Below are 12500 nucleotides of genomic sequence, written 5' to 3'. Positions count from 1 at the left end.
CAAACTTCATCACGGCGCCCGCTGAATTCCGGCGATGTCACTTTCGATTTTGCGATTTATTTGTGCAGCCAAAACTTACAATAACAAAATTGAACGTTGCAAAAATCCCCCAAAATGTTTTGTCGCTGATCGTAACTTTTTTTATTACACATAACATGAGAATTTTATTCCATAAAGCTCATTTGTACAAATCTATACGCTTTATTTTCACATGTGAAAAAGGCCTATACAGCCAATCAGAATGGCGTACAGCTATTTCACATGTGGAAGTATAACCAATCAACGATAGCGTAAAGGCGTTTCCATGCCAATCACTCGTGCATCTCGTGCAAATCGTGCAAATCGTACTTTGTTGTTGAATTAAATTAAATTTGCATTTGGTTCTATTGTTAGTGAGTTTTTGTTTCTAATTCGCGTTCAGAAAACTATTTTAATGAAAATTCTCATGTTATGTGTAATAAACAGTTTACGACACAGAAAGTGCTTTGTACGGGGTTTTATTCACTCGTTGTTTGTGTCAAAAACCCTCACTCGCTCGTTCCTCGCTCGTTCGGGTTTTTAACACAAACAACTCGTGCATAAAACCCCGTACGCCGCACTTTCTATGACGTAAACTATATATATTCTATATTCACGGTTCAAAATAAATGTTGTTTTCATGTCGTAAATATGTTATTCTCGAGCGATCGTCCTGGAAACTTCCTTCTGCTCTTCCTAAAAACTGTGTATCAATATTTATTTACTTTTGCATCAATATTTGTTTTTGCATAAAGCAAGCTAACAAAATCTGTACCTTGCTGAGTTCGCATTTGTTAGCGTTAATAGTATTTTCGGTCCGATGCTTCTGTTTTAAGAGGGGAACATTATTTTGGTCTCCCATCCAAACACTAACCCCGCCCAACAGGGCTTAACTTCAGTGAACGTCGGTATTACGAAGCTGTCAGATGCTCAGAGGGCACGCTTAAACTTGTGGTGAAAAGAAGTTTATCAACATGTCAGCCCAGAAGCCAATGTTTCTCACTTCCCATTTATTTTCTTCAATCTTTCTGGGTTCAGTACTTTGCTAGTAACCACATGTCTTCTCAGACTTCTACCATGGCACTACAATGATAGACAATACCAAAACAATATCGTGCACTGTTAGAGCTACATATTACGCAAGGACAGATCTGTTTCGTCGTACGAACGTGTGAGGACCTGTGAGCCAAAGGGCCTCGTCTGGTATGACTTCTTAATGACCCTCCAACTTGAAAAAAATTGCCTGGAACGGTGCACGTACCACAGGCAACCCAGTGTACCCTCACGGAGGGTCTAGTTATTATTAATAGCGAAGCTTCGCACTTGTTTGGCGCGCGCGCGGAGCACCATTGTTAAGAAAATATGGTAACCCATCAATGAGAGAAATCTTGGTTTTATAGCCATGACGTCATCGACCGTCCGTACGCACGTCCGTACGTCCACCCCTCCATGTATGCCAATGTGACCAGTATCATGCTAGTTTACAGCATACATCTTTCATATTCGACATCCATGTTTTGATCAATGGACACCTGTCAAAACAAGGTATCCACTGGCCAGTATCACGTGACCATATCATGGGCTCAAGCTTAGAGCTCATCGAGGTCAGCTTTTTTGGAAGTTGACCGCTGACCAGGTACTGGTTTTTCGATTGGATTGCAGGCTCAACCCATGTGAACTCACCTAAACATAAACGAGGCTTCATTTTTCGCGCGCTTTCTGTGGCTGGACGCGGCTACACGGCTATAGTACATCAACTTTAGTTCTTACCAAGTCAACGCTTTTTGTGTTCAGGTGGAAATCGGTTTAAAAAATGTTTTCTTTCTGCATTTTTTGCTGGTTTCAATAATCCAGTTTGACATATCATGATATCTGTGGTCCACACTGGTGGCTACGCAGTTATTCACGTCAAGCATCGGAGGTATATAAACTTAAAGCTAAGTGTTTATTTTTAATTTGCATAGAGCTGCTTTTTTCCCTGTAGTGCAATTTTTGGCGTATCTTTAGAAGCTCTGATAAGGTTACATGATGCCTGGGGGACCTATGTCTAGGACAAAAACGAAAGGAGAGCGAAAGAGAACGACAACGACAAAACAGAATACCAGTAATAGCTTTAGTGGAAGAAGTTACTCCACAAATTATTTCCTTGGCCACTAAACCGTTTTTTATTTTTATGGATGCGTTATTTAAAGAGGAAGCGTATTTTTGAAAGGTGATTTAATCGAAAATCGAACTTTTATTGTCAACTGGAATTAAATAATTATCTGTACTCTTGGACATAAAGAAAAAGTTGATTTGTTTGTTTGTTTCGCTCTAAAATGCGAGCGAACAAAATTAAGTGCTTTTTTTAATCCATTTGCCCCACTGGTTTTCGTTGTGCCTCGAGAGTGACAAGAAAATTTTGCCCGTATGTTATCAACACGAAATCGCAATGAGTTCTCGTAAAATTAGCTTGTGTTTTCAGAAGTTTGTTTAATGCACCTAAACGTTATTTAAGTGTTGGAGCGGATCTTGTTTGAAGTTCGTCCTTTCTTGGTTGCATTGCCGTATTTTGCCGATTCTTGTTCCAAGTTTTAATGAAATACATCAAAATGTGAATGATCTCGTTTTCAGAGATAAAGTGAAATAAAGTACATCAGTAAAACTCTTCTTTGACCTTGAACTAAAAACGTTTTTTAATGGCTTCTAATTTTAGCGTGATTCCTATTCGTTGGGTATTGACAGTTGACTCTGAAATGGCTTTTTTCCTTTTCCATTCGCTCGCTGAGAGTGTGCTTGTTTTTATTTAAAACTCAAGCGGTTCAAGAAAAATTCATTGCCAAACTGGTGAATTCCAAAGTAAATTTCACTAGAAAAACCGATATCGTACTCATCGATTCGTGATAGCGTAAAATTTATCATTGAATTCACTAGTTAGGCAATGAATTTTTCTATAGAAGAAAGCTAAGAAAATGATTTAATTATTAAAGCAGCAACAGAAACATCAGAATAAATAACCAGGGAGCTCCGCTTTTAGGCTTGGCTTAATCTATAGATTTATCACTTTTTGAGTAAAAGGATATCATGCTGTGATGGAAAATAATTACATGTTGAATAAGCCAGGAAGTTTCTCTGCAATATGTCCCCTTTAACCCATAGACCCCTGGGAGTAAGACTTAAGGACGGTGCCTACTATTGTTATTGCGCATACGTTCTGCGCATCTCCAGATACTCGGATTTCCTATCGGTAGTGGTTACTAATATATTTTTGCCCGGTTTAAAACTATTCGGAGAAAGCAGAACTTAGCAAGTGCTCTTGCTATCCAAAAAGAAAATTGAGGGTAGCCATGCATTTTTCAGGAAAGGAATGCCATACATTGCTTTATATTTTAAAGCTTTTCACTAAATAATATTATTGATTAATTATCTTTGAAAAATGCGTGGTTACCCCCAATTTTCTTTTTGGAATTTTATAACACTTGTTGAGATCTGCTTTTCCCGCATATCCATACAACCACGCAAAAATTTCCTTTGAATTTATTTAGTAGGCACCGTTCTTAATAGATTTTACTCTGTGTAGTAATGCCACATGATTTTACTCGTCAATGGCGGCAGTTCAGGAGTCAATGCGTTAACCTCACACCCCTTTTCACAGCCAAGAAACTGACACATTTTGGGTTTAAAAAAATCCTGGTTTCAAATTTTCCACAAAAAAAAAGGAATGTAACCTTCAGTTTTTCAGTTCAGTTTATTACTCGGTTAAGCTAATGTTGCTATACAACAAGAATAAAACACGAAGTAACAAACAAACAAATAATAATAATATTATTAAAATTACACAAGTATTTTTATCAGCTAAAACAAAACTATTGACTTGTTTCAGTAAAAAAAAAGGTAGAAAACATTTTCCTTTAATGTTACTTATAGTAAAACCGTAAAAAACATTACTGTGTTTGTTGCATAAAAACCTCAATCCCTCCGAATCAACATTGATATCGCAAAAACTGATTACGATAATAGGATGTAATAATAATAATAATAATGATATTACATAGTGCAAATATATAATAATTTTTCAAATGATCAGATCAATTTGAGATCCACCGGTAAATAATGAAGAACGGACATACAGTCTATAACAGTTCTGGGAGAAAACAAGATTAGTATTTGAAACAACCCAGTGGTGGAAAAAAAGTGTTCAATTTAAGATCGTTTTTCTTTGTGTGGCCGTGGTGGAGAGGGTAACGTAATCCTCAGGTGGAATAGCAATAAGGCCTTTTAAGATCTTAAACATCAAGGTCACTACATGTAGGTCGCATTTTGTCAATGGTGACAGGTCTGGCCATTAAATGTAGTTTCTGCAATTAGGCTATCACGCTTTGTTGCCATAAGTAGTTGTTATATACAAGGCAGGAAGCATGACTCTCAGGATCTTCTCGAGCTTATCAGAGTTGCGTCTGGTGTATGGACCCCAGACGGAGCTGGCATAGCAAAGAATGGGTCTTACAAAGCTGAGGTCAGCTCGAGCTTTAACTTCAGGTGAGCAGTTACACACTGGTTTCGTCTAAGTAGGTTTAGAGTGGTAGACCCTTCACATGTAGTCGACATGCTCGTTCCAGCTGAGAGCATTAGTTTGGAGACCTGGACACCTGAAGATAGGGATGAGCAGATCAGTCTCTGACAGTTTGGAGCCATTTAGGTAGTAGGTATGCTTCAGAGGTGATTTCTTTTTGGTTACGTGAAGAACACAGCATTTGGAAGGATTGAAGGACAGTTCCCAAGTAGATCACCGGGTAAAGAATTTCTCCAGGTCAGATTGTAATTTTGAAGGGCAGTCATTGGGGGTAAGTTGAAGGTAATTAGCGCAATCATCTGCAAAAAGGCGTAATTTAGAAATCAGACCATCTGGCAAGTTGTTGACAAATAGCAGAAATAAGAGAGGTCCCTATCATGGATTCTTGTGGGACTCCTGCGGTGACTGCAGATTGAGAAAGTTCACCACCTACAACAATTACAGTCTTTTGAGACTGACAGTTAAAAGACTTTTGAACCAAGACAATAGTTTGCTCCTGATACCATAATGCACCAACTTGGTAAATAACCCCTGGTGATGAGAGACAGAATCAAAAGCCTTGGAAAAATCCAAGAGCACCACATCGGATTGGCGCCTGCCACTTAAGACAGAAGCAAGATCGTGGATATTGATAATTATAGGACTCACAGGATTGAAATTTTTTGAAGCCATGCTGGAATGGAGATAGAAGATTGTTCGTAGATACGTTTTTTATAATATGACTACAGAGAATATGTTCATTGACAAGTAATTTGCAAGATACACAGGTGAGTGAGATAGGCCTATAGTTACCAATTGACGATTTCAAATCTTTCTTGTGGATAGGAGTAACAAGGGCGTGTTCCAGTCGTTAGGAACATTTCCGGAATCCAAGAACTGCTGGAAAATGCTCTGTAGTATAACTGCAGAATCGTCAGGAATTAATTTTAGGAGTTGGGCAGAAAATGCCATCAGGACCAGTCGCTTTGTTAGGCTTTAGTTGGTTTATAAGGTCAGTGACTCCTTTGATCGAAATGTGAGGTTCGTCCACGGAAGTTATATTGCAAGATTCAATTGATGGGTGGCTATCATCATCAGCGGCGAATACAGAATGGAAAAAGTCACTTAAAACCTTTGCCTTTTCTTTGTTGTCCACAATAACCTGGTTATTGACCTTTAAGTAAGGAACAGTTATAATGTCCTGCCTCTTGGATTTTGTACAGCTCCACATTTTTTTTGGGCATGAATGGAGATTTTCATCCAGGAGATTTAATACATAGTCGTTTCGTGCTTGCTTTATGGCTTGAGAGGTAAAGTTTACGAATTTGCTTTCGATATGCGTTTCAGGCATGGGGCGAGGTAGATGACTTCGCACGATAAAAGAGCCTCTGTTTCTTGCGAGTTACCGGTAGGCGATGGAGGGTACTGTTAAAGTGCCCCTGTGATAAAAAAAAAACACTTCCTTTTTTCCTTCAGATTTTGAAAGTGTGTTTGCTTAACACCTGACTGGCAAATTTTTGAGCTTTGATTTTTATCCAAAGGCCGCTTACTTTGAGTGTAAGGTTTGGATTTCACGGTCCGCCATTACTCACGTTCAAAACTGACCGATTGGAACTCAGACGGTTGGATCCAGGGAAACGTGACGTCAGAGGCTCACTAGCTTAAAATTTCAGCGTGTGAACACAGCTTATTATATATGCAAAGTGTGAGTTTAAAAGTCTGAAAGCCCAAAACCCCCGTGTTGCATATCAATTTTGCAGCATACACACGTATTGCATTCTTAAACTAGTGAGCCTTTGACGTCATTTTCTCCTCGATCCAGCTCTCTCAAGGACATAATGTTAGTAATGGCAGACCATTAAATAGGAAAATTCCAGTTCAAATAAAGAGGTGTCTTTTTGAAATCAAGGCTTAAAACGTGGGTCAGTGTTTTGTTAACACAGTTTTGAAATCCAAAGAAAAATATGAATTAATTTTTTGGTCACAGGGGCACTTTAAACCACAGGTTTGATTTAGCTGGGTGAGCAGTTTTCAAGGGAAAATGACCAACTTTCGTTAACAGAACGGAGGTGAAAGCTGACTTGGAAATGTTGCACTAGTTGAGCCACGTCATGACGAAATCCCTCGAGGTTACCCTTTCTAAAACAATATTGTAAATTCTCCTTTGATGATCTTCTGTGCTACTTCATGAGATATTGGCTATGAACACTCTCCTACAGGTGACTAAAAGCCTTTGGAAATGATCATAATATTATTATTTAAGTGTCATGCAAGTGCCCATCGTTTTTAAATATCACATACTAGCGACACCAACGGTGTATGATGTTGCCCCAGGGCTAAGTAAGGTACTATGCAATTGAGAAACATGATATCAAAACCTGCTTGTCTGTAGAAATGCTGTAATACAATAATTTATATAGATTTAGCCAAGCCTAAAAGCAGAGCTCCTGGTTCATTTATTCAGCGGATACCTTGTCTCGACAGAACCTGTGTCAATTGCAGGAGGGAGGGATCAACTTGGGCCTGGGCTCTAGAGGATTAACTGGAGCTGCAAAATCTGATGATATTGGAGACAGTGACGTCACAGCCTAGGACACTCAAAGGATGACGATCAAACAAAATCTTCTCTCGCTTAAGTTTAACGCTTGAAAACAAGTCATTTGAGCTCACTTGAGAATGTAGAAAGTACATGTATGATTTCATAAACGGATTGGTATATGCTACTGTACTAGTAACTATTATAGTTTTTAAGGCAAAAGAGAACCCTCAATGCAAGTTTCGATGACAGGGGGAGTGATAAGTACAGATCGAGTCACATACGATCGCCATGTTATCCCCCACCTTTTCCATCTTTCATAGCAGTTTTCTCTTGACTGGGTCAATTCTTTGCTTTAAAAAGAAAACGGAAGCTTAACTCAAACAAACTCTTGAAAGTTTGACAAAAATATGACTTCTTACTAGACAGGAAAAAATGATTAGTGACTTTTATACGGAATTGGTGATCGGCTGGTGATAAATTGTGTGATTCTCACTCCGAGTCTACACGCATACATCAATTAAATGACTGCACTGAAGTTTCAAAGTAAACTACAATTGTAGATGCTTCCGTGAAGCATACACTGGGTTGCCTGTGGTACGTCTTACAGAAAATCAGAAGGCACTGCATTGTGTGGTATTGACTACAGCATTCCAGTCTCTGAAGAATAAAAAATAAAAGAGAAGCGAGAAACATTGGCTTCTGGGCTGACATGTTGATAATTTTCAAGTTCCCTCGCAATTTCTTTTCACCACAAGTTTAAGCGTGCCCTCTGAGCATCTGACAGCTTTGTAATACAAAAGTTCACTGAAGTTAATCCCCTACCCAGCGGGGTTACTATGTGGATGGGTGACCTAGAACATATACCCCTTCATAAAACAGAAGCATCGGACCGAAAATACTATTAACGCTAACAAATACGAACTCAGCAAGGTACAGATTTTGTTAGCTTGCTTTATGCAAAACAAATATTGATGCAAAAGTAAATAAATATTGATACACAGTTTTTAGAAAGAGCAGAAGGAAGTTTCCGGGACGGTCGATCAAGGATAAAATATTTACGACATGAAAACAACATTAATTTTGAACCGTGAATATAGAATATAAAAAGTTACGATCAGCGACAAACATTCTGGGAGATTTTTGCTACGTTCAATTTTGTTATTCTACTTTTGGCTGCGCAAATAAATCGCAAAATCGAAAGTGACATTCAGCGGGCGCCGTGATTAAGTTACCGCGGCATGTTTACTCGCCAAACAGTGAAGCATCTGTGTCAAATGATGGCAAGATACCGGGTTTTTGTAAGTTTCTTTTTCTGTCAAGTGCTATAAAGTTTGACAATAAAATAAGCGAAGTCAAAACAAAGATAACAATCGCCCAACTCTTGAGGTTGACTATTTGTTTCTGCAAAGTCAAAATTTACTCTCCAAGACGCGTGCGACGTTATTTATCACCAGGTAATTCCATCATTTTGGAAATAGCAGCTACTTTATTATTCATCGGCGTCACAATTTTTCACTGATTTTGGGGCTCATTTTGTTGAAACTCAAGCACGCTTCCAACAGACCTGTTTATTTTCGTGAACCCTTCCTGCTTACAGAGCAATACTAAAAAACTTCTCCCATATCACATTTCAATCTTAAGCTCGAAAATTCGATACACAACATCATATTATAATTCACAAAGGCAGAAACAGTATCCTTTTCCAGCGAAATATTTATCGAAACAAACAACATATTTGCTCTAAGAGGCGAAAACCTCTTCCTATTTCACTGCGTGCGTGAAGACAAGAAACTCAATCGTGTCAAATTACCATGTACTTCAGGTTCAAACCCTTTCCTGAAGAACCTTTCCTTGAATAATGATGCACAAAATAGTCTACAAGCTTTCTTTCAAATAGTTCTTGACTGTCACATTTCCAATTATTTTTTTTACCTAACTTTGTTGAACCCATAAGTTACCAGATAATTTTCCATTTGGTTTCAGTGTTGTAAATAAAACTACACTCGTGATAAAATTGGAAATACAGCTCACTTTGATTTCGGCTCGACGGGCGAAAGATTGTTGTCGAAGTCCATTACTCGTCGCTTTCATACCAGAGAATTTTCATTTGGTTTCAGTGTTCTAAATAACAGCAGTCTCTTGGTAAAATATTAGAAATACAGCTCACTTTGATTTTGGCTCGATGGGCGATAGATTGTTGTCGAAGTCCATACACCTTATTCCAAAATGGCCGCCATTTAAATATTCTTTTGTTTTCATTCAAATAAGCCCTTGATGCCTCGTTTTTAAGTTTAAAATTCAAAAGAATATTTTATCTTGAACGAGGCAACAAGGGCCAATTTGTATCCGCATAAATCAGCGGCCATTTTGGAATAAGGTATATTACTCGTCGCTTTTACGATTCCAGGTATTTGTTTTCACCGCCTGCCTAGTTTATCCAATTGACTTACCATTATTGAGCTTCATAAGGGTATATTTCGTTCAAAGATCCACTAAAACGCCATTCGCGTTACATGACTTTCCACGCCATTGCATGTTAAGTTTATCATTCTGTGTCCACCAGAGAAATCTACGCATTTCCACTACCCTCTCTATCCTAAGAAAATACGAGCAGAAGGCTCTATGCACAAAGACACCACTTAGCAGGGGAGTGACAGGCAAGACTTTTACCGACACGGAAAAAAAACACCCAACAAATGCCACCCACTTTCCGACTGGGATTGCCATACGGCAATTTCAGTTCTTCAACTGATTGGAATAAGGTGTATGGTACCACAGTGACTGGAACTTGCGACTATGCTAGAAAGGAAGGTAAGATAAAACCTACCTCTCTTTCATTGGCCGCATAGGAAAAGATACTTCCTGCACTTGGTGTGGTTTTTAAGGGAACAACAGAATACTGTGGCATCACGGAATTGGACATGGCGGATGCTAGGTGCTGCACATGCTTTAAGTTAGGCATTTTTTCTTTTTCTTCTGCAAAAGGAAGTTTTATTTAATTAAATAGTAGAATAATAAGGCTTGCTGCATTAAAAGAAAAACTTGCAGGCAACTTTTTTTGAATTTTCACAAAGAGTTTTAGTACCGTAATTCTTTCTTGTTCATTTCTTAATACCTTACGTGCTACCTGCAGGTCTTAACACAGACAATGTGTGTGTGTTCAAAATTTAAAGAATAATAATCTGTAAGGACCGAAATATTTTGACGCTTGTCACCTCATCTTACATAGACTTCGAGTGGATGACGAATACTGACACTTCAAAGGTTTTGAGTTTGGCCTTATTTGAGAATGTATATTTTCCGGTTACAACTATTCACCAAAGTGACGATGGCTAGTGGTAAGTATATACTCATGCAAACATCTATAATGTAGCACAAAAAGATGATTTTAACTTATTTATTCCTGCAACAATTACAACATTCTGGGCGCAAATCCCACATGAGTAGCTCAGAGGTGAATATCAACGGATATTTGGAGTTTGAGTAGCCAATCAGAGCGCACAAAACCCTTAACATGAAGAAGCACTATAAAAGTGGTCACTTTACGCTCTGCTTTTGTTCGAATTTATTCAAGCACGACTGATTATCCCAAAGGGCGATCAACAAACAGCAACAAAGAGATGGAAGCCCTAAAGGATATTTCTAGAGCAAGAAAAGCATGTCTTTGAAATTTCGAACCCACACACACTGCCTGGGCTTCCTGTGGTCTCAAGTTGTTTGTAAAACTTTTGCTGTTGTCCAATGTAAAACTTGTTTGCTTGAATACTAAAAACAACTGAAATCTCACCCAAACAGTTTTTGGTGGTCCTCATGACAACATTAAAGTATTGTTAGTGTCACATTAATCTTAATATTGAATGAATGAATGTATTGTTTTTGGTATGCATTGCTTGATTGAAAAGTTTTGCTCAACCATAACCAGACCGTACCATTTTTATAATAATTGATTTAACATGCAGCCAGCTGTTAAAATTTAAATACGATTAATAGGTAACCAATGCATAACCCCATACAAAACTTTCCATGTTAGTCACAGGAACAATTTGCACAAATGGGCAAGACTTGTGGCATACTTACAAATACATTGGCAATATCAAAGTTGAACTGCCAACGGGGCAGTTGGTTGAGAACAAGACTACTGTATCAGGAGGTTGTGGGACAAAAACTCCAGCTGGACCAACACTAAGGGCCTTAACAATTTAGTAACTGAGGAGAAAGTGCTGCCTTTCTAATGGCAAAAGCGTTCTCGTTCTTTTCGAATAGCTGCTCCAAGCCTGTTAAAGCACACTGTTGTGATGACAAAGATCAGACCAGTGGCGTCACTCCTGTTTTGAACGGCTCGAGTTACCTTCTCAAAAAGATTTGTAGGAGCAGGTCATTCTGAAGATGGAGGCGGTCGGGGTGCCAAAGGCAGCCTGCCAAGCATCTGTAGGACAAGACGGGGGTCTGCAGGCACCCCCCTCCAACCAGAAAAAATTTGAACTTTGGATGCTCAAAGGTGCCATTTGGTGCAATCTGGGGGGATCAGAGGGGTCAAAATTGTATTTCATTTACCAGCATTTTCGATAAAACGACCAAAGGTGCCTCTCTATTGACACATTATTCAAGGTTTGTTAGAATGAGATTTGCAACAAAAATCAGGTTTCACTGACTTTTATATCATAATTTGATTGATACTACTGTCAATAATTATATAACTGTTCAGGAACAATGGTAAATACTTGAAATAATCATAACACTGTGTTTACACTGCCATGCACATTGCAACTGTGATTGTTCAATATCTCAATAATTTCGCTTTCTAGAAATCAGAATCAGATTCAATTGCACTGTCATAATTATTGCTGTCAGACAGTCCAGTTGAGATGTCTAGGAGAGTTGAAACTCCCTCAACCTGATGCTGAACCTCGTAAAGGGCATTTTCTTCAACAGCGTCTGCTTGGATAGCAATAACATCATCTTCTTCAACAGCAACTGTTTGGATGGAAACACCAGCTACCTCTTTTGGAATGTGTACAGGAAGGGGAGCTTCTGTGGTAATGAGAAGGGCATGTTGTCTGCTTGGAAGCTTCTTTGTATTTTTTTTTGCTGAGCTATGCCTCAACTGCTTGTTTCACTAGGGACTCCATCTTTGGACTTCCCAATGCTGGCCCATTGATCTTGACATGAAGCATTGCTTTGAGCACATCATTTTCCAGGTGACTTCTGCAGGAATTCTTTACAATTTTGAGGGCACTGGCACCTCTTTCAGGCCATGCATTGCTCACTGGAAGGGTGATTGCAGCTTCTGCTGTGAGAAGGAGCTCTACAAAAAATGGTTTATTCTGGTGTTTCAAGAACCACTGAGTGCTGGTGGTGTTGCTTTTCCCCGTCTTGATTTCAATGGGAACGTTAGGCTGGATGTTCTTATTG

General features: G+C 38.8%; 1 protein-coding gene and 1 pseudogene across 1 annotated transcript in view; both read right to left on the bottom strand.

Moving 5' to 3' along the window:
- Positions 1–12500, bottom strand: part of LOC137991973 (carboxypeptidase O-like) — a 29694-nt gene that overhangs the window by 8162 nt on the left and 9032 nt on the right. The window contains exon 3 of the mRNA XM_068836989.1: positions 9916–10064. Coding sequence (XP_068693090.1) covers positions 9916–10064 — 149 coding nt within the window. The remainder of the gene's footprint in view (positions 1–9915; positions 10065–12500) is intronic.
- Positions 12336–12500, bottom strand: part of LOC137986456 (uncharacterized) — a 1858-nt pseudogene continuing 1693 nt past the window's right edge.

The sequence above is a fragment of the Montipora foliosa genome, chromosome 2, assembly GCF_036669935.1.
Source record: "Montipora foliosa isolate CH-2021 chromosome 2, ASM3666993v2, whole genome shotgun sequence".
NCBI classification, from domain to species: domain Eukaryota; kingdom Metazoa; phylum Cnidaria; class Anthozoa; order Scleractinia; family Acroporidae; genus Montipora; species Montipora foliosa.
Note: the sequence above shows the minus strand (reverse complement) of the source record. Positions and strands in the feature narration are given on the sequence as shown.